Here is a 21,306-nt window from a genome sequence, read left to right on the forward strand (position 1 = left end):
ATGGTCCCAGTGCCACAGGACGCAGCTTTCCGCCTCTGGTGATTTGTCTGCCAAGGCCTCCCACGTGAGAGCAGCCAGCAGTGGCGGCCTGACAGAGAAGCGCAGGGTCCCTCCAGCAGCAGGGTTCACGCGCAGCCCCGGGGGCTCCCCTGTGCAGCCGTGGGCCTGGCCCCGGTGCCCTGCCACCGACGGGGAGGTGAAAGCAGCAGCAGGCTCTGGGGCTCCCAGGGAAGGCGCGCCTGGAAGGCCAAGGGCCAGAGCAGCGAGCGGGTTCTCAGGGTGAGCCTCCGCAGGGCAAGGGGACAGAGGACAAGGCAGGTGAGCCCGGCTGGTGGTGGCAGGACCTTGCTTGGGCTCACATACCGTGCCCTGAAAGTGCAGCAAAGCTTGGGGGGGGCCTCCCCTCTCCCCAGCCATACAGATGAGGAAACTGAGGCACCAGAGACAAAGCTGCCTCTCTCCCCTCTTTGCCAGGAAGTGACTCAGGAGAATTCAGCGCTGCTGCAGGCGGGAGCCCGGGCCGCCAGGCCGCCTCCACGGAGCTGCTGGCATCCCCGCTCAGCCCGCCTCCCTCCTGATGTCGTCCCAGCCTGGCCTTGCCTGGCTCTGATGGCCCTGAGCAGACGCGCACTGGAGGCCCAGCCCGATGGTGGCCCCCAACAGCCCACAGCATCTTGCGGGTTCTCAGCATCCCTTGTGCCACATTCCCGGGGCCCAAGTCACCCTTTACTCACCATGGAGCCCCTGTGTACTGCCCCTGCCTCCTCACCCCTGCGGCAGCCAGCGAGGGCTTCTGCCCCCAGCCGGGCTCTGCCGCTGTAGCACTGTGGGACGCCAGGAAGCCCCTGCCTCAGTCTCCCCAGCTAGCCCACGGAAGCGTCCCCTGCCTCAGTCTCCCCAGCTAGCCCACGGAAGGGTCCCCTGCCTCAGTCTCCCCAGCTAGCCCACGGAAGGGTCCCCTCCGCCTCCCAGACTGGCATAAGCACAAAACGAGGTCCTGAACAGAGATGCTCATGGCCTTTGGGGCGGCGGAGAGCAAAGTGGGCCTGGTGACAAGGCCCCCTCCCGGGCCCGCCCCCAGCGTCCTGGCCCCACCCCTTCCAGGCACTGATGCTCAAACGCTATTATTACTAGCCACAGTGTGATACGTGAGAATGGGAGAAGGCAGGGCAGAGGGACCCGGGAGTGGGGAGTGGGGGGGGGGGGCGTGGGGGGGGGGGGCTTTGTGGTCCTGCCCGATAGACCTTGTGCCCCCTCCTGTGTGACGGTAGGAGGTGGCCCTAGGGGCCAGGCTGTGGCCGCTCCTCCATGGGCCCCTGGGCTTCCCTGGCTGGAAGCAGAAGCCCGCGTAGACTCTTCGGAGCGGCCCTCCCCCAGCCCAGGTCCAGCCTAGGTTGGGTGTCCCACCCCACTCGGCTTGAGGCCCCCCACGCGGCGGGGCTGTTGGGGTCCGGGGCTGCAGCCAGCGCCCGACAGAGGGTCGGTGGCGGGCGGAGCGCACAGTCTTGCAGGTGGGAGGAAGGCGGCCGGGGGCGGGGAAGGTGGAGGGAGACGCTGGGCAGGCCGCGGTCCCTCCCCGCTCCCTCCCTGCGCGCCGCCGGCGACATTGCCCCTCCTGGGCAGGGGGCGGAGAAGACGGCTACTGGAGGGGAGGAGGCGGCGGCGGAGGCGGGATTTGGAGTTTCCCTCCGCAGCGGCGGCGGTGGTGGTGGCGGCGGCGGCCCCTCGGCTTCAGGCGAGGCCGCCGCCTGAGGCTCCGGCGGCGCTCGGCGGCAGCGGCGGTGGCGCTTCCCGCCGCCTGGGCTTCGGAAACTTCCCGGCTGCGACGCGCGGAGCCGGCGCAGGAAGCCGAGCGGATCGGGGGTGAGAGGAGGTGAGCGGAGGTGAGCGGAGCACGCGGCTCCCCGGCACCCACCCACCCCACCCCCACCCAGCCTGGCCGCCCCCTCCGACGTGAGCTCCTCCACCCTGCACCCCAAAGTCTTGCAGCGCGCGCCCCGCGGGGCCGACGCACGCGCCCCTGAGAGACCCACTGGATCCTGCCACCTCACGCCCCCCGCATCCCGCCCGTGCACCTCCCTGTCCTCTGCCACGCACATCCCCTGCCACTTGCACGCGCGCGCACAAGCCACGCACCGCAGACCCAGACCCTGCAGCCCCTACTCCACCACCCACCACTGCCCCAACTCAAGCGAGCACCCATCCCAGACCGTGCCATGCCTCCGTACACACCCAGGCGCGCGCGCGCGCACGCATACACACACACGCACAGACGCGCGCACAGACACACGATACATCCCTGCCGTATCTGCACTAACAGCGAACAGCGCTCCCCTCGCCGTGCCACCACGTCTCCAACTCCCCGTGTGCTCATTACAGACACCCCACCCACGCTCCCAGCCGGAGACACTGCGATCCGCCTACCCCGGAGTGAAGCCCCCAAACTAACTCCTGCCCCAGCAGCTGAGACTCCCCATGCCCCACAGCCTGGCCCAGTCCCCGGGCACACAGCTCGTGCATCCCCAGCCTGCACACTCATACACCCCAACACCTATGCCCACCTGCCGGGTTCACACCCTCTAGCGCCCTGCCCCAACTCCGCTGCAAACAGCCCCCAACACCCCAGCACATCTGCCAGTCCCTCCCACCACCGCCCCCTGACACCTGCAGCCTGGGCTCTAGAGGCTGCAGCATTCCGTGGCATCCCTGCCAGGTGCCTCTGGCTCACCTTGGGCGGCGGCAGCTCACCGACCTGAGGCCCCCTGGTTGCCTCGCTAAACAGGCCTTGAGTCTCCCCTGCGACTGGCTTGGCCTCTTCCCTAAGAGATAAAGAAGGCACTTGGGGTGCAAGGTACTGTACTTAGATGCGGGGCTCCGGTGGGGTGGGGGAGGGGAGGAAGGGCGAGGGGGCCCGGCTGGGACCTGAGAAAGGCCAGTTGCCAGGCCTGCACATAGTAGGTCAGTTCCACGAGGACAGGAGTCCGCTGCGGTCCATGTGCCCGTCTGCTTGTGCCGTGAGGGGAGGGGTGTGCGGGGTGTTGCTGTGCGTGTCTGTGGCACCGGGGAATGTGTGTGACCCTCGGAGAGGAGAAGCGGGATCAGCACCCTCCTGGGCTCCCTCATGCAACAATTGGTTTCATTCATTCATGACTTCTTTGTTAACAAGCATTTCTTCAGGGAGCGCCGGGGCGTCTGCCAGGCCCTGCACTGGGGGCTGGGGCCAGCTTGGGGCCGGGTGCACACTCGCTCCTGCCTTGGAGGAACTCCCAGTCCAGCGAGGAGACCGACCAGGAAAAGCAGAAAGCCATCCCCAGCGGAAAGTGGATTTGGTGGAAAAGACCCTGGATTTGGCAGGGACGCTGTCGCTAGGAGTTGTGCTCCCGGCCATGTGACTGGGCCGAGACAGCCCGGCGGGAACCGTGCATTTCGGGGTGAGGGGTGAAGGGTGAGGCGGGGCACCGCTCTACGGAGACTCCGGTGACCAGAAGGCGCACGCGGCGCGCGTGGGGTCTATGGGCTGCGGCGTTCCCGCGGCCTCCGAGGGGCACTGGCCAGGCAGGGCGGAGGCCGGAGGCCCCCGGCAGGGCGCTGGAGCTGCAGGCTCAGCGCCCACCCTGCGGAGAGTGCGCGGCCTGCCTCCACCCGCCGTGTGGGCCTCGGCGAGGCCTGGGCGCGCAGCGCTGCCTCCCCCGACCCAGCCCACCCCGGGAGCGGGCGCGGGGCGGAGCTGGTGCCCAGAGCTGGCGCTGCAGGGGGCCCGCGTGCTGGCCGGCCTGGCTGGGGGGGGGGGGAGCCTTGGCTGCGCTCAGCCCTGCAGTGCGGAGGTGGCAACAGGTTCCAGTGTGTCCTGCTGCTGGCGCTGCTGGCGCAGCGGGCGCTGCCGGCGCTGGGCACCGAGTACTCACTTGCGAGACTGCACACTGCCCCCACACACACCGGTATCCCCTGGTAGGTGGGCTTGAGCGGAGGGAGCAAGGTGCAGGGCAGCCTCTTCAGGCTCTGGCTCCGGCACAACCCCACTGGGGGGGAGTTCTTGGACGGGAGCTTCCTCTCCCTTCACCGGTGCCAAAGTTGCCTTACCTGCCCCTGTCATCTTCCCAGACAGACACCCCTGGCCTCTTCCAGGGACCCCTCTCCAGAAAGCCTGCCTGGGCACCTCGGGAGCCCCAAACTGCAGTTCTTAGGCACTGGGGCTTCAGGGAACTGAGGCCTGGAGCACAGAGGAAGGAGACTACAGGAAGGCTGGCGGGGGGGGGGGGGGGTCCCTGCAAAAGGAGCAGAATCTGAACAGGCGGCAGAGGAGGGAGGCCTGGGCTGGGGGCAGGAGGACACAGCGCAGCTCCCTCCCAGAGGCACCTGGATGCAGCCAATGGGACTCATACCAGAGGCCAGGCCACGGTGGGCTGTCGCCAGAGATGAGTCCCAGGCTGGCAGCCCCCTGGGCCAGGGAGGGAAGGAAGGAGGGGGATGCTGGAGGCCCCTTAGAGGGCCTGGTTCTCTGTAATCTGTCCTCTCCCTAGTATCCCTTCCTGAGTTTTGTCTTTTTACTCCGTGGCTCGGGAGAGGAGTCTTCATCAGTGGCACTGACCTTGATTATCCTGAACACTGGCCTTCGGGTGGTTTTGCACCCTTCACGCCTTAGTCAGACATCTTGCCTTTTACTTAGTTTCCTGGGCTAGATTCCCAGAAGTGGCCAGAGCGTGTAGATTTCTTCGCAGCTCTGGACGCATAGGACCGATTAATTTCCGAAGGGCCGGACCGGTGGAGAATCCTCCGGCACCCAGCAACAGAGCAGCGGGCTGAGAACGTTTTACCAATGCAACAGGTGGGGAGGGTCACCTTGCTTCTTAAATTTACCCGCATTCCATACCTGAGCTTGAACCTTTCCCCAACAGTCCGGTACCAGTTGTGTTTCTTCCCTCAAGCGGTCTTTTCTGGTTCCTTGCCTGTTTATCAGAGTCTTAACCTCTTGATTCATTTGTACGAGCCTTATCTTATCTGCTCTACATTTTCCTTCAACTCTGCTGTTTGCTTTAGATGGGTTTTAAGCGGGGAAGGGACACTTATCACACCCAGCATTATCTAGCTCAGTCTCTCTGTTTGTTACTGACCTATCCCGCTAAACTGGGAGCACGGAGAAAGCTGGGACCCCGGTATCCCTGCGTTTGTCAACCTGTGTCCGTGGAAGGCGTAGAGGCCACTGGCCTGTGATGAACAAAGGTCTGGTGCAGGGCAGATTGGGCTGGGGGGTGGTTGAGGCTAGCAGGCCTCTCTGGAGGTGGGGGGGGGGGGCTTTGGAAGCTGGGACACCCTGATCAAGAGCTGTCCAGTGCAGGTTAGTGACTAACCCTCAGCTAGTGCTGGGGGCAGAGGTGCAAGAGATCAATTTAAGTACAAAGTACCTGGCTCTTGATCAGGGAGGAGGCAGGGGGGAGACACCGGGGATAACTCCCAGGACAGAAGCATGGTAAGAGCAGAGCACCCCAGTTTAGGACTGGAGGCTCAGAGCTCCTGGGTGCCTTGGGTGAGCCTGTGCAGGGGGGAAGCCCTGGGGGTTCCCCAGAAGCTGTCATCTGCCCGCCTTGCCCTTGGGCAGAGTTTGGGGCCAGAAGACACCAGTGGGTATCTGGTCTTGCTTCCTCCTCCCCTCCGTGATTTCAGTGGCTCCTGCAGAAGCCCAAGGAGGTGGCTCTGATGAGCCCGTTGTACAGATGGGGTCACTGGAGTCAGAGTCAGAGACGGAGTAGGGCTAGAGGCAGCTTCTGGGACAGGGGCTCTGGGCTCTTACTTAGCCCTACCCCTCCCCCTGCCTCCAGCGGCAGCCTGGCGCGGGGCTGAAGAACCGAGGCCGGTCCCCTGCTGGGCCCCTGACCTGCCCTTGGCCTCTGCCCCGGCCCCTGTCCCGCTTGGGTGGAAGCCCCAGCTCAGCGCGCCACTTGGGGGCCCACCCGACCGCTTTGCTGGCACCCGTTGGCTCGCTGGCCCCCATGAGCCCGCCCCCACTGCCCCGCCCCTCCAAACGGCCACTCCACGTCCAAAGGCAGCGGCTTCCAAGGTGGAAGCTGGGTCCCGCTGCCAGGAAGCAGCCTGCTTGAGAGCGGCGCGGGACTCGGGGCTTCCACGTGCGCGCCTGCCCTGCCGGCCCACCGTCTTTCCCGGAGACCGGGCCCCGGGACGCCCTTACCGGGGAACGGTGCCCCGCGTTGCGCGCTGGCCTTGGCTCGGACGTCCCTGCGCGGCCGCCCGCCGCCCGACCACTCTCCAGGTCTCTCTCCTCTTTTCTCCTCCCAGGGGCCACCAGGGCTGGGGCAGCTCCGAGACGGCCGTCCGAGGCCCTTCCCCTCGGCGCCACCTCTACTACCCGGGTCCGCCTCTCAACACGCGCAGGTCCCCAAAGTCGGAGGCTTGAACTTGGGGAGTGATCGCAGGCAGGCCGAGCGATAGCCGCTGGAAGGGAGTGTGAAGGAGGTGGCCGAACCCTTGGGCCGCCCCAGAAGGGCCTGGGAAAGGACCCGCGACTCTCAAGGGGCCCGGTGGGCACCGGGCCTCCTTCTTCTGGGGGACCCCTCACACTTACCTTCCCGCAGCGGGCAGCAGCGCCGCGCGCCCGAGTGGCTGCCTGGGGGCGTTTTCCTTGGGGGGCCCGAGGCGCGGAGAGGCGCCTCCTCGCTGCGGGCGGTGGAGGGGTGTCTCTGCGGGACCCCGGGAGTCCGTCTGAAGGATGCGGGCGGGACTTCGCGGCTCTGGCCCCGGGCGGCCGGGCGCGGAGAACGCGGGCTCAAGCGGCTTGCCTGCCCTCTCTCCGCAGCGCCCGCGGTCCGACGTGCCCGGAGCCGCGAGCCCATGGAGGGCCTGGGCCGCTCGTGCCTGTGGCTGCGTCGGGAGCTGTCGCCCCAGCGGCCCCGGCTGCTGCTGCTGGACTGCCGAAGCCGCGAGCTGTACGAGTCAGCGCGCATCGGCGGGGCGCTGAGCGTGGCCCTGCCCGCGCTGCTGCTGCGCCGCCTGCGGCGGGGGAGCCTGTCGGTGCGCGCGCTCCTGCCCGGGCCGCCGCTGCAGCCGCCCCCGCCCGCCCCGGTGCTCCTGTACGACCAGGGCGGGGGCCGTCACCGGCGCGGGGAGGCGGAGGCCGAGGAGTGGGAGGCTGACTCGGTGCTGGGCACCCTGCTCCAGAAGCTGCGGGAGGAAGGCTACCTGGCGTACTACCTGCAGGGTAGGTGCGGGCGGGGGCACGGGGCACCCGGCCTGGGAGGGACCCTGGAGCGCTGGGGGGGGGGGGCAGGGCCACCCTTCCCGGGGGATTCCTAGGTTAGTTGACCTAACTTATTTCGTCGGAAGTGGAGGTGCCATCCCCTCCCCTGAGTACGACCTTGGGCAAGCCCTTCACCCTCGGGAGCCCCAGTTTCTGAGTCTGGAAAATGGGGAGAATCCGGCCAGCCCTGGCTTAGAGGATGCCCAAGAATGGAGCACCAAGGGCAGCTCCCGATTCCCTGGCCTGGGTTGAGGTCACCATCTCCTGCAGCTGCTCACCCACAAAGGAGGCAGGGGCCACAGGAGGCCAGCGGCTCTGCAAAGGCTCTGGAACCCAGAAGGGGAGAGAGAGAGAGAAGCAGTGAAGGCAGATGAAGGCAGAGATGCATCTCATCATAGTCATGGCAGGGCTGAGACAGGCCTCTTTGCCCCTTGATGAGCCAAACACACACCCAAAGGTCTAGCGTAGGAACAGGGTTCCCATGAACCAACAGAACCAGCTCCGCACCTCCCCATACGGGAGGGGGGGGCGGGGGGGGGTTGTCCCTGGACTGTCGTCCCTTGCTGCATTCTGAAAGCATGGAAGGCAGCAAGTGTTGGTTGGATATCCAGGCCGCCACTGCCCCCCCCTCCCCCCAGCCCAGGAAAATAGTTGTTACCTGTAGACAGAGGAGATGCTCCCTTCTTGATCAGGTAGAATCTTGGGCTCTCTCCCAGGCTCCAGCTCTTGGGGTGCCCCTGGTTGTGTTGGATGGGAGGTGGCCACCCATCTAGACTATGAGCCCTCGTGCTCGCCTCAGCTTCGACCCAAGGCTGTAAAATCCTCTTGAGGGGGCATGGGGCTCTGCCTAAGCCCAGAAGCTCCTACCTCCAGCAGCCCAGTGGGTACTCGCTGTCTGAGGACCAGCCACCAGTGCTGAGCTAGGGTGGTCAGCCCTTGCAGCCCACGGGGACACCAGCAAGGATCAAGCCGCGGACTCGAGTTCCCTTTGGGAACATCTGCAAGCTTCCCTGGGGGTTGGAGTTGTCCGGGCTTGTTTCCCTATCCCGCCCCCCGCCGCCAGGCGTGCTTGGCCGCCCCAGTGGCCTGCTCCCCAGGGAATTGTCCCCTTCTCCCCTCCCAGGCGGCTTCAGCAGATTCCAGGCAGAGTGTCCCCACCTGTGTGAGACCAGCCTCAGCAGCAGAGGTGGCCCCAGCACAGCCCCGGGGCCCAACCCCGTGGTGGGGCTGGGTGGCCTCTGCCTGGGCTCTGACTGCTCTGATGCCGAATTTGAGCCCGACCGCGACGCCGTGAGCTGTGGCCTGGATTCGGAGGGTGCCACACCCCCGCCAGCGGGGCTGCTGCCCTCCTTCCCCGTCCAGATCCTGCCCAACCTCTACCTGGGCAGCGCCCGGGATTCGGCCAACGTGGAGAGCCTGGCCCAGCTGGGCATCCGCTACATTCTCAACGTCACCCCCAACCTCCCAAACCTCTTCGAGAAGAACGGCGACTTTCACTACAAGCAGATCCCCATCTCAGACCACTGGAGCCAGAACTTGTCCCAGTTCTTTCCTGAGGCCATTGCGTTCATCGGTGAGTCCGCTCTGCCTTCCTCTTCCTCCCTCCCTGCCCCCCCCACCAGGCCTGCTGCGAACCGGCTCCCAGAGGCCACTATCGAGAGCCTCAGGCCGGACGGGGTGCCGGACGGGGCTCCCAGGCCAAATGTGGCCAGAGCCACCTGGCTCCACCTGTCACCCCGCCTGCCCCTCTGCCCCCACCTAGACGAGGCCTTGTCCCAGAACTGCGGGGTGCTCGTTCACTGCCTGGCAGGCGTCAGCCGCTCTGTCACCGTCACCGTGGCCTACCTCATGCAGAAGCGCCACCTCTCCCTCAACGATGCCTACGACCTGGTCAAGCGGAAGAAGTCTAACATCTCGCCCAACTTCAACTTCATGGGGCAGCTGCTGGACTTCGAGCGCAGCCTTCGGCTGGAGGAGCGGCGCGCCCGGGACCGCAGCAGCGGGGGCCAGACGACCTCCGCCTCCGACCCACCCTCCTTCTTCACCACCCCTACCAGCGACGGTGTCTTCGAGCTGGACCCCACATAAGGGCCCGCTCCACCCCCCAGTGGGCACCCCTGACCACCCACGTGCTGGGGGGGAGGTGGGAGGGGGCTCAGCCGCAAGCAAGGCGGGGGTGGGGGGTGGGGGGGGGAGCGCCATACCTCAGGGGAGGGCTGTTGGGAAGAGGCCGGAGCCAGGAGCCCCTCCAGAGTGGCTGCAGGGGAGACCTGTCCTACCCACTTGAAACATCCACGGGAATCCTATTAAATGTGCCTATAGGCTGGACCAGGGCCACCGGCCTGACCCGCGCCGCTTTCAGGCGGAACCACGCTCCAGAACCTGCCTCTTCTGCGACTGTTACTTTTTTGTCTGGGGGGTGGGGGGGGATGGGGGGGATTCCCATTCCAAGGGACAGATCCAGGTGGCTGCCCGTTCCTGGGCCTCGGGCCTCCCTGGATCTGTCCCCTGCAGAAGGGTGTGTGCCTGCTCTGGGGACCGCTTCTGGGGAGGGGCTCACCACCAGCTGGTCGCCTCCCTGCTTTTCCGCCAAGGGCTTAGGCTCCTTGGGGCTGAGGGGCCTCCCCAGGGACATGGGCTTGGAGGTGCCCTGGCTTCAGGGCATCCACACCGAGGCCCCTCTCCGGGCAGCTCCTTGCTGGGCAGCGCTGCAGGGGTGGGTGTGGCCCGGGAGCAGCCGAGCGGTTCCAGGCCACACATCTGGCGCCCTGTTTATCCACTTGACGTTTGAAAAGATGCTTTTTTTCCCTCTTCCCCCAGATGTCTTAACAGGGATCACTGGGGCTCTTTGTGACCGAGGGCGGCCACACTGCCGCCGGAGGAGATGGGGGTCTCAGAGCAAAGCTGGGGGCGGGGAAGGGGAAGGAGGAGGCCTGGGTTTTGCCGCTGCGGGTCCCACAGAGCCACGGTTGGTTGATCTGGGGGGCGGGGAAGGGGCCAAGCTGCATACACAGAGTCATTCACGGCAGGGCACACCCCTGGCGGGCGGTGTGCATGCACACGTGTGTGCATGAGTCCGCACTCACACACCCGGCTCCGGGCCCCCAAGTCCTTGCTGGGGGACCGTCTCACGCTTGGGAATGCACGCCATGGTTGCTTTCTTGAATTGTTCCTGAATAAACTTTCTGTAAGACAGCGAACGAACGAGGGACCTGTTTCCAAGCACCCTGGAGGGCATGGGGGAAGGTGGAGAGGGAGGCCTCCCGAGAGGGGCGGGGGCGGGGTGCGCAGGGCCTCCTGCCGTGGGGCTGCTGGGGGACTCCCGCACCACCGGCCCTCACGCCATTATTGCCCATCTGGGCCCCACGCAGCCTGCCGGCACAGCCTCCCACGGAGCCGCCCATCGGCTCTTGAGCCACGGGCCCCTATCCTGGGCCACACACCGAACAACAGACCCCAATGATGCTGAGTGTCTGGTGCTGTGGAGAGATTGAGGGAGCGGGGACCCAGCACGGACCACAGGGTTTGGCAGCCGAGCCCCAAGACTCGGCCTGGCATCAGAGCCAAGCCTCAGGGTGGGCTCACGGGAGCCAGGGAGGGATAGGGGCAGACTTGCACGCCCAAGCTCATGGCTCTCCAGCTGACGCAGCGTGGAATTTGGTCCTTGGACTGCGAAGGCCACCTAGAGTGACAAATGAGGCTCCTCCTGGCAGTCGCTTATGTGTCCAGTTCTTGGTTTTGGCGCCGCTCGAGATCTCAGGGTCATGAGATCGAGCCCTGTGTCGGACTCCATGCTCAGCGGGGGTCTGCTTCCCCTCTCCCCCTCCGCCCACTCGTGCACGCACACTCTCTCTCAAATCATTCTTTAAAACCATGATTTCCAACCACAGAGACACGGCAAGAGGTGGAAGGGAAGCTGGAGGGGGGTTGGGGACAAGTGCTCCGCACTCAGAAACAGTGACGGTCCTTGAGTCCACAGGAGATGGCCCCGGGGCTAGCGTCTGTCCAGGGGGCAGCTATACCCAGGAACCAGCAGCCCAGGCCACCCCTCCTCCTCGAACACCCTCTTCCTACAGCTGTCCAGATGCCTCCCACGGGAGCTGGGGGATGTTGCCTGGCCCCCCACATGAGGCGAGCATTCTTGACAGGCAACGCTGTCCATGGGCATGTTTGGCAGAATATCAGCCCCCCAAAGATGGCCACATCCTAAATCTGGGCCCTTGTGAATAATGTTACCTTAAGTGGTAAAAAGCACACTGCAGACGTGATTAAGTCAAGGGTCTTGAGATGGGGAGACTGTCCTGGTTACCTGGGTGCGCCCGAACATTGTCCCAGGCATCTTTACAAGGGAAAGGGGGATGCAGGAGAGTGAGAGGAGGAGAAGTGGCAATGGAAACAAAGGTGCAGTGCCAGAGAGAGATGGGAAGAGGCCGTAGGGAACGCAGGCGGCCGCTAGAAGCTGGGAAGGGCAGAACAACAGACTCGGCCCTCGAGTCTCCTGGAGGAACACAGCCCTGCTGACGCCTGGAGTTCAGTGACGCCTATGTTGGATTTCTGACCTCCAGAACTGTAAGAGAATCAACTGCTGCTGGTTTTTTTAAAGATTGTATTTATTGGGGCACCTGGGTGGCTCAGTGGGTTAAGCCGCTGCCTTTGGCTCAGGTCATGATCTCAGGGTCCTGGGATCGAGTCCCGCATCAGGCTCTCTGCTCAGCGGAGAGCCTGCTTCCCTTCCTCTCTCTCTGCCTGCCTCTCTTGTGATTTCTCTCTGTCAAATAAATAAATAAATAAATCTTAAAAAAAAAAAAAGATTGTATTTATTTATCTGAGAGAGGGAAGAGAGCATAAGAAGGTCAGAGGGAGGGACGCCTGGGTGGCTCAGTTGGTTAAGCGGCTGCCTTCGGCTCAGGTCATGATCCCAGTGTCCTGGGATCGAGTCCCACATCAGGCTCCTTGCTCGGCAGGGAGCCTGCTTCTCCCTCTGCCTCTGCCTGCCACTCTGTCTGCCTGTGCTTGCTCGCGCTCTCTCTCTCTCTCTCTCTCTCTCTCTCTCTCTGACAAATAAATAAATAAAATCTAAAAAAAAAAAGAAGGTCAGAGGGAGAAGCAGACTCCCCATGGAGCCGGAGCCCGATGCAGGACTCAATCCCAGGACTCCAGGACCATGACCTGGGCCGAAGGCAGTCGCCCAACCAACTGAGCCACCCGGGGGCCTACACTGTTGCTGTTTTAAACCACTGAGATTGCGGCAACAGCAGCAGAAAACCAATACAACTGGTGACCTAGGAAAAAAATGGCCCACCAAAAGGGGGGGTACTTGCTTATTTTGATCTTGGATCTGGATAGAAGTGGGGGGGAATGGGAAATTTGGCCCTCAAGAACTTATAGCCACAAGGTAAAATTTTTAATTGAAAAGATATAGACATTGAGCACTGGATGCTCCAGAATTTTCTTCTTGGAGGAACTAAAGGACAATGGTCCGACTGGGAGCACAGCTCCGGGAATTGTCTAGAAGCTTCATTTGCTTAGCTTGCACACGGATTTTACTAGATTGAAACAGCCCAATAAAAACAGCAAAGTTTTAAAAATACATTTTTTAAAAGTTTTAAATGAAGTGGTCCAGAGGGAGGATGGCCCAAGAGTGCGGCAGAAGCGTGAATTCTCTGTGCAGACGCATCCTTTCCATACAGGCCTGTAAGGTGGGCTAGGAAGACTAGAAGGGGCTGTACCTGGGTATTTGCCCTCTGCTGGACTCTGATAAAACCCCAGCAGGTCAGGATCTGCTGCACTACCTTCCCCTGAGGGCGGGCCTTGTAAGACCAGACCGCTCTGTTGTATTTCAAAATGTCGACTTTCCCCTCCCGCCACCGGAAGTGTGAGACTTTTCTCCAGTCTTCCCTGTGCAAACCTGGGAGGGCTCCTGGAGATAAAATTCTTAAAAGTGTTGGGGCCTCCCTGAGATCAGCTCCACCCCACCCCCGGATTTTTTTTTTTTTTTTTGAACTTTCAGACGTGTCCACCCTGAACTTCAAGCAATCCCTCAATGAAAGTTCAGGTTTCCCCAGCCCAGCTCTGCTCTGCTAAGCTGTGATTCTCCAGTGCTGCCTGTCCAGTGTTTGGAGGAGTGGTTTGCCCCATCTCCTCACTTCTCCGATGGATCTAAGATTGTTGCCTACTGATGGCGCGCTGACTGGAAGCCAGAACTCGCCTGGGTCTGTTTTCATAGGCTGATTGGTTATCATTACGAGTTACGTTTTACGTTTCTTCTGCTTGAGTCAGAAAGCCTGGATGGTGAAGCTCACTTAATTTGTTTCCGGGTCTCCAGGGACTCTTGTCCCCCACCTGAAAACAACTGATTCATATATTTTGCCAAGTTTTCGAGTTATGGAGGGTGCGAAGGTAAATTCTGGACCCTGCTACTCCCTCATGGCCGTATCAGTATTGAATAGTTAAGCTTTGTTAAGATAAATATGCATGCTGAATTTTCTAGAGTGAATATCATAGAGTGTACTACTTCCAAAGAAGTATAGGAAAAGTATCAAACATTGAGGAAATATCTCAATCTAAAACAGGTCAAGGAGGAAAATAAAGAAGCAAACATTGGAATGAGTAGAAAGTATAAAATAAGAGTTTAGAAATTAATCCAAGCACCACTTAAGCAAAATAAATAAACTAAATTCTCTAGTTAACGATGGGATTTTTTAAAAATCCAGCTATAAGGCATTTATAAGAGACACACCTAAATAATAGGACCTCACCCCACCCGCAAAAAGTAGATTGAAAGGGCAGGACTTCCAGCTATGGCCAAGTGAGGATATAAAAAATAATCTCCCCCCCCCAACAACAACAACAACAGCTACAAGGGGGCGCCTGGCTGGCTCACTTGGTAAAGCATGCAACTTTGTAATCTCGGGGTCATGAGTTTGAGGCCCACATTGGGAATAAAGTTCACTTAAGACAAAATACTATAAAGTTGTACTGAATTGACAAAAACAATCTTGAGGATCTGGAAATCAACCAAAGATATATAATAAACCACGGAGCGAAACTTCAGGGATCTGTGGCATCCTGGCTTAAGTTTGTTCCCATCCTTCCGGCTTGTTTTGGCATGGGCCAGGGCAAGGCAGGCCACGGAGACCAGCACCTTCTCTGCCTAGGTTTGAGAAAAGCTAACTCAGTTTGGAGTGGCGGATAATACCTACATCCAGCGACATTCTCAGTGGAAGTGACGTCACAGAGGCAAACCAGCCAGGGAGTGCCAACGGTGCAACTCCATTATCTGACACTCAGAATGCAGTCGGGGCAAACATATTCCTGGCTAACCAGAAAATGGAGAGGTTTCAAATAGTCATGCCCTCCTGGACTATCATAGGAGACTCAAAAGGACCCAGTGGAAAGAAAATGCAAGGCAGACCTGCAAATAGCCCGAGCACTCAAAGAGCCCCTACCCAGGCACACGCCCATCGGCACCTCGCGCGAGTCTTCCCAGCTGGGTGGCCCAGTTGGTTAAGCATCTGACTTGATCTCAGCTCAGATCCTGATCTCAGGGGAGCTAAGTTCAAGCTCCATGTTGGGCTCCACACTGGGCATGGAGCCTACATAAAAAGGCAGTGGGGGTGGTGCCTGGGTAGCTCAGTCGGATAAGTCTCCGACTCTTGATTTCAGCTCAAGTTAACAATCTCAGGGTCATGAGATCAAGCCCCACCTTGGCTCTGTGCTCAACCAGGAGTCTGCTTCTCTCCCTCTCCTTTGCCCTTTCCCTCTGCCACTCCCCCTGCTCATGCTCTCTCTCTCTCTCTCTCTCAAATAAATAAATACAAACAGACATAGTGACTGCACACTGGAGGGGACATATTCCACACAACAAAGAAGCAGACAAGTGACAACAGACAGACAGACAGACAGACACACACACACACACACACACACACACACACACACACACACACACAGAGCAAAAACAACCTCAGGAGGAAAAGGGAATATCAGAATTCAGCACTGCTGGAAAACATCATCCAAAATGCTCAATTTCCAACAGAAAAATTTACAGACATGCGAAGAAATGGCAAAGTATGATCCACATGCAGGAAAACAATCAGGCAGTAGAAACTACCTATGAGTGTTCCCACATGTTAGAATTAGTAGATAAAAACTTCAGAGCAGGGGATCCTGGGTGGCTCAGTGGGCTAAAGCCTCTGCCTTTGGCTCCGGTCATGATCTCAGGGTCCTGGGATCGAGCCCCGCATCCAGCTCTCTGCTCAGCGGGGAGCCTCCTTCCCCCTCTCTCGCTGCCTGAAAATCTTAAAAAAAAAAAAAAACAAAAAACTTCAAAGCAGTTAATACAAATATATTCAAAGTACTAAAGAAAACCATGGTTTAAATAGTTAGAGGAGAGTAGGACAACAATGAATAAACAAGAAGACACTCTTGATTAGATTATAGAAATTAGTTTTTCAAATAACTAAATGGAGGGGTGTCTGGGGGGCTCAGTCGGTTAAGTGTCTGACTCTTGGTTTCAGCTCAGGTCGTGATCTCAGGAGCTCGGCATTGGGCTCCGCGCTCAGTGGAGAGTCTGCTTCAGGGTTCTCTCTCTCCCTCTGCCTCTGCCCCTCCCCGTTTGTGTGTGTGCGCGCTCTCTCTCTCTTTCTCTAAAATAAATAAATCTTTTTTTTAATTTAAATAAAGGGGCACCTGAGTGGCTTATTCGGTTAAGCATCTGCTCTTGGCTCAGGTCATGATCTCAGGGTCCTGGGATCGAGCCCCACACTGGGCTCCCTGCTCGGTGAGGAGTCTGCTTCTCTCTCTGCCACTCCCCCTGCTTGTGCTCGCTCTTTCTCGTTCTCTCTCTCTCAAATAAATAAAAAAACTTTAAAGTGATAAAAAATAATAATAAAAATAACTAAATGGAAATCATGGAGTTGAAGAGTATAATAACTGAAATGAAAACTTCTCTAAAGGTTTTCAAGAGCAGGTTCAAAATGTTGGAAAAAAGAATTAGTGAACTTGAAAATAGATCAACATAAATTATCCCGGGCACCTGGGTGGCTCAGTCGGTTAGATGACCACCTTCAGCTCAGGTCATGATCCTGGAGTCCCAGGATTGAGTCCTGCATCAGGCTCCCTGTTTGGCAGGGTGTCTGCTTCTCCCTCTGACCCTCCCTCTTCTCAAGCTCTCTCTCTCTCTCTCATTCTCTCTCTCAAATAAATACATATAATCTTAATAAATAAATAGATAATCCAATCTGAAAACCAGAGAGAAAAATGATTGAGCCTCAGAGACCTGCAGAACAACAACAAGCATACTAAAATGAGTGTGATGAGATGCTTTGAAGAGAAGAAGAGAAAGGGGCAGAATAAACATTGGAAGAAATAATGACAGAAATGCCCAAATTTTTATGAGAAACATTAATCAGACCCAAGAAGTGCAAAGAATCCCAAGTAATATAAACACAAACAGAGCTAGTTGTAGACACTTCATAGTCAAAGGTACAAGCCAAAGATAATCTGTTTTGAAAGCAATGAGAAAGAAATGACCCATGCAGAAGGGAACCACAACAAAATTAGCAGTTAATTTCTGATCAGAAACAATGGAGGCCAAAATATAGTGGAATGACATTATCAAAGAACTGGGGAAAAAACATTGTCAATCAAAAATTCTATATCCAGGGAGTCAAGATGGCGGGGAAGTAGGAGGAGGCACCATTTCAACCTGTACCCCAAAGTGAGCTGATTACCTACCAAAGAACTCCGACCACCCATGAAATCAGCCTGAGATCAGAATTATACACGTCTGGATCTCTACTGGAGCAGAAGACGCCAGTGGCAGGTAAAGCCGACTGGGAGCATCGGACTGATATCGGAAGATAAACAAAAGGGGGAGGGAGCCACCAGAGGTGACCGATTGGAAAGTAATACCCCAACACGAGAGTGCTCTGCGTCTGGGGACCAGCATTAACTTGGAGTCTGGTTGAAAGCACTCAAAAAACAAACAGCAAAGGATCGCGGTGGGGGGTGGGGGTAATAGTGGGAACCTGGGCGGTTAGGGTCAGGGACCTAAGTCCCCGGACCCAGGACAGCCTCCCCTGGCGGGGAGCCAGAGAGAGTGTGGCGGAGAAATCAGGTCTCCGTCCCTGAGCCGCCAGTGCACCTGAACGCCAGCGCGCCCGAGAACAAGTGGGGTCTGGCTCCCGTGAGGGGCTGGGAGCCTGGCCAGATGGCAATCCTGAAACGCGCACATCCCACACCCTCCCTTGGGATAGGTGCTCATAGGCGCTAGCCTGGAGCTCTGGCAGCTGGAAAAAACAGACATTCCCAGCCCGGGACAGCGGGAAAATCTCAGTGCGCGATCTCTGCTCGGAACCTCTCTGGCGGTCTGGAGCTGCCTAGACAGCCACCGCTGCCCTGGTTTTGGGCACAACGAGGAGCTCCTGCATCCCCAGGGACAGTGACTCAGAACCAACTCTGCCAGCAGCTTTTGCAAAACAGTCTGAGGCTTCTCTTTGAGAGGGAGGTTGGGGTGCTGTTTGCTCTCCTCTAAACCTCCAAAAACCATCAAAAGCTGTCAAGGCGAGAGAAAGCAGATGAAAGAACATAAAAACCCCCAGAAAACAACAGGCTGAAAAAAAAGAAAAAAACAGTTTCCTGAAAAAAAAAGAGCTCACCCCCTTGAGGGGAGCGGGAGGACCTAACTCAGGGAACATCATTGTCTGAAAACCCACGTGGCAGGCCCCTCCCCCAGAAAACCAACCAGGAAGGAAGAAAAAAAAAAAAAAGACTACAAGAGAACAACCACCACTACTTCATAAATACAACTTTTATTTTTAACTCTTTGCCAGTATTCTGGTTCTTTTTTTTTTATATACATACACATAATTTTTTAACCTATTTACCATCACACTGAGATGTCCAGTACATCAAATTCTTTAATAACCTTCTAACCTGAACTTTTTGATACATACACCCGTGTTTTTCTTTTACTTTTCTATTTTTTTAATTCTTTTTTAATTTTAACTTAGTTTAGTCTAGTTTATTCTTTTTTTAATTTTTATTTTCTACTATACATATAGAGTTAAACTTCAAGGTAACCCCCTTTCCCCAATCAATGCCACCCCTATAGGCAAACCAGTTTCTAATCCCCCTGTAACTTAGGAAAGTTGAGTCCCTTAACAAAAACATCAAGATACCTTCAGGAAGAATCAAAATAACCTTCCTCACCCACACTGAGAATCTATAACCATTCTCCCAATTTTTCCTTCTGTCAGTGTTTCTGTGAATTTGTGTCTGTCCTGAAAATATATAAATCTTATACTTGGGGTTCTTTCTGAGGAGGTTTTTCCCTTTTTTTTGCTTATATATACATATTTTTTTCTCTTGTCATATACTTTTATCACTCTTTTTGTCTGTCTGTATTTGTTTGTATACTCCACAAATCTTACCTTGTGGCCCATTTGGGCTGAGCCTTCCTTGTATCTTCCCTTTTTTTCCTATCTCTCTCTCTCTCTTTTTTTTTTTTCCTTTTTTCTTTCCCCCTTTTTTTCTTTCTTCTTCTCTATTTCTTTTTCTTTTCTTTTTTCTCTCATTTGGGTGGGGAATCCTGATTTCACAGAAGTGTTCCAGGGTGCACATTGACTGCACCACAATCGATAAGTCCAGCTGCATCTGTTTAGTCATCTCTTACCAAAATGACTAGGAGGAGGAATACCCAACAGAAGAAAAATACAGAGGATGGACCTTCTGCAACAGAACTAATGGCTATCGACATAGACAATATGTCAGAAAAGGAATTCAGACTAACAATTATCCAGGCAATAGCTAGGTTGGAGAAAGCCATGGATGACCAAACAGAATTGATTAGGGCAGAACTGAAAGCCACCAGGGATGATGTTCACAATGTTAGGGCAGAACTGAAAGCCACCAGGGATGATGTTCAAAATGCTCTCAATGAGTTCCAATCCAATCTAAACTCTCTAAAAGCTAGGGTAACTGAGACAGAAGATAGAATTAGTGACCTGGAGGACAAACAGATAGAGAGAAAGGATCAGGAGGAAGCCTGGAACAAACAGCTCAGAAGCCACGAAAACAGAATCAGGGAAATAAATGATGCCATGAAACGTTCCAACGTCAGAATTATTGGAATCCCTGAAGGGGAAGAAAAAGAAAGAAGTCTAGAAGATATAGTGGAAGAAGTTATCTATGAAAATTTTCCCAATCTCACGAATGGAAACAATGTTCATGTACTAGAGGCAGAAAGATTTCCTCCCAAGATTTTAGATTCTCAAAAGTCCTCACGGCACCTTATAGTTAAAATGGGGAATTATGTTTCAAGAGAGACCCTCTTAAAAGCAGCTAGGACAAAGAAGCTTCTTACATACAGAGGAAAGCCCATTAGAATAACGTCAGACCTTTCCACAGAGACCTGGAAAGCCAGGAAGGGCTGGCAAAATATATTCAGAGTACTAAATGAGAAGAACATGCAACCAAGAATACTCTATCCAGCAAGACTGACATTTAAAATGGATGGAGAGATAAAGAGTTTCCAAGACCAGCAAGGCTTAAAAGACTATGCAACCACCAAGCTGACACTGCAGGAAATATTAAGGGGGGTCCTATAAAAGAGAAAAAATCCTAAGAATATCATTGAACAGAAATATAGAAACAATCCATAGACAGAAAGACTTCAAAGGCAACACGATGTCAATAAAAACCTATCTCTCAATAATCACTCTCAATGTGAATGGCCTAAGTGCGCCCATAAAACGACACAGGGTTGCAGATTGGATAAAACGACAGGACCCATCCATATGTTGTCTACAAGAGACCCATTTTGAACCTAAGGATACACCCAGACTGAAAGTGAAGGGATGGAGAAGCATCTTTCATGCTAATGGGCCTCAAAAGAAGGCCGGAGTAGCAATTCTCATATCAGATAAATTAGATTTTAAACTAAAGACTGTAGTCAGAGATACAGAAGGACACTACATAATTCTTAAAGGTACTATCCACCAAGACGATCTAACAATTGTGAATATCTATGCCCCCAATATGGGAGCACCCAATTACGTAAGAAAACTATTAATCAAGATAAAGAGCCATATTGATATGAATACAATAATAGTAGGAGATCTTAATACGCCTCTCTCAGAAATAGACAGATCATCGAAGCAGAAAATTAATAAAGAAATAAGAGCATTGAATGAAACATTGGACCAGATGGACCTTATAGACATATACAGAACATTCCACCCTAAAACAACAGAATACTCATTCTTCTCAAGTGCACATGGAACCTTCTCCAGAATAGACCACATACTGGGTCACAAAGCAGGACTCAACCGATACCAAAAGACTGACATTATTCCCTGCATATTCTCCGATCACAATGCTTTGAAACTGGAGCTCAATCACAAGGAAAAGTTCAGAAGGAACTCAAACACCTGGAAGCTAAAGACCACCTTGCTTAAGAATGCTTGGATCAACCAGGAGATCAAAGATGAACTTAAACAATTCATGGAAACCAATGAGAATGAAGACACCTCGGTCCAAAACCTATGGGATACAGCAAAGGTGGTTCTAAGGGGGAAATACATAGCCATCCAAGCCTCCCTCAAAAACACTGAAAAATCCAGAATACACCAGCTGTCTCTACACCTTAAAGAACTGGAGAATCAACAACAAATCAAACCAACTCCACATGCAAGAAGGGAAATAATCAAGATTAGAGCAGAGATCAATGAGGTAGAAACGAGAGATACAGTAGAACGTATCAATGAAACTAGAAGCTGGTTTTTTGAAAGAATCAATAAGATCGATAAACCATTGGCCACACTAATCCAAAAGAAAAGAGAGAAAGCCCAAATTAATAAAATTATGAATGAAAAGGGAGAGATCACAACGAACACCAAGGAAATAGAAACAATCATCAGAAATTATTACCAACAGTTATATGCCAATAAGCTAAGCAACCTAGATGAAATGGATGCATTCCTGGAAAGCTACAAACTCCCAAAATTGAACCAGGAAGAAATTGACAACCTGAATAGACCAATATCTAGTAATGA

At 55.7% G+C, this 21,306-nt stretch overlaps 1 protein-coding gene across 4 annotated transcripts; it reads left to right on the forward strand.

Moving 5' to 3' along the window:
• The first annotated feature begins 1,717 nt into the window (after positions 1-1,717).
• On the forward strand, positions 1,718-9,378 carry DUSP9 (dual specificity phosphatase 9). Of its 4 annotated transcripts, XM_045994560.1 has the most exons (6): positions 1,718-1,873; positions 2,783-2,851; positions 6,292-6,533; positions 6,809-7,210; positions 8,373-8,822; positions 9,012-9,378. In XM_045994560.1, the coding sequence occupies exons 4-6, from the start codon at positions 6,844-6,846 to the stop codon at positions 9,335-9,337; spliced, it is 1,143 nt and encodes a 380-aa protein (XP_045850516.1). In that variant the 5' UTR covers positions 1,718-1,873; positions 2,783-2,851; positions 6,292-6,533; positions 6,809-6,843; the 3' UTR covers positions 9,338-9,378. The 4 variants fall into 4 exon arrangements, with proteins under 4 accessions (XP_045850516.1, XP_045850517.1, XP_045850518.1 ...); XM_045994561.1 differs by lacking the exon at positions 1,718-1,873 and having other exon boundaries at positions 2,544-2,851; XM_045994562.1 differs by lacking the exons at positions 1,718-1,873; positions 2,783-2,851 and adding an exon at positions 4,348-4,825.
• The last annotated feature ends 11,928 nt before the right edge of the window (positions 9,379-21,306 follow it).

This window comes from Meles meles, chromosome X, assembly GCF_922984935.1.
Source record: "Meles meles chromosome X, mMelMel3.1 paternal haplotype, whole genome shotgun sequence".
In the NCBI taxonomy this organism is placed as follows: domain Eukaryota; kingdom Metazoa; phylum Chordata; class Mammalia; order Carnivora; family Mustelidae; genus Meles; species Meles meles.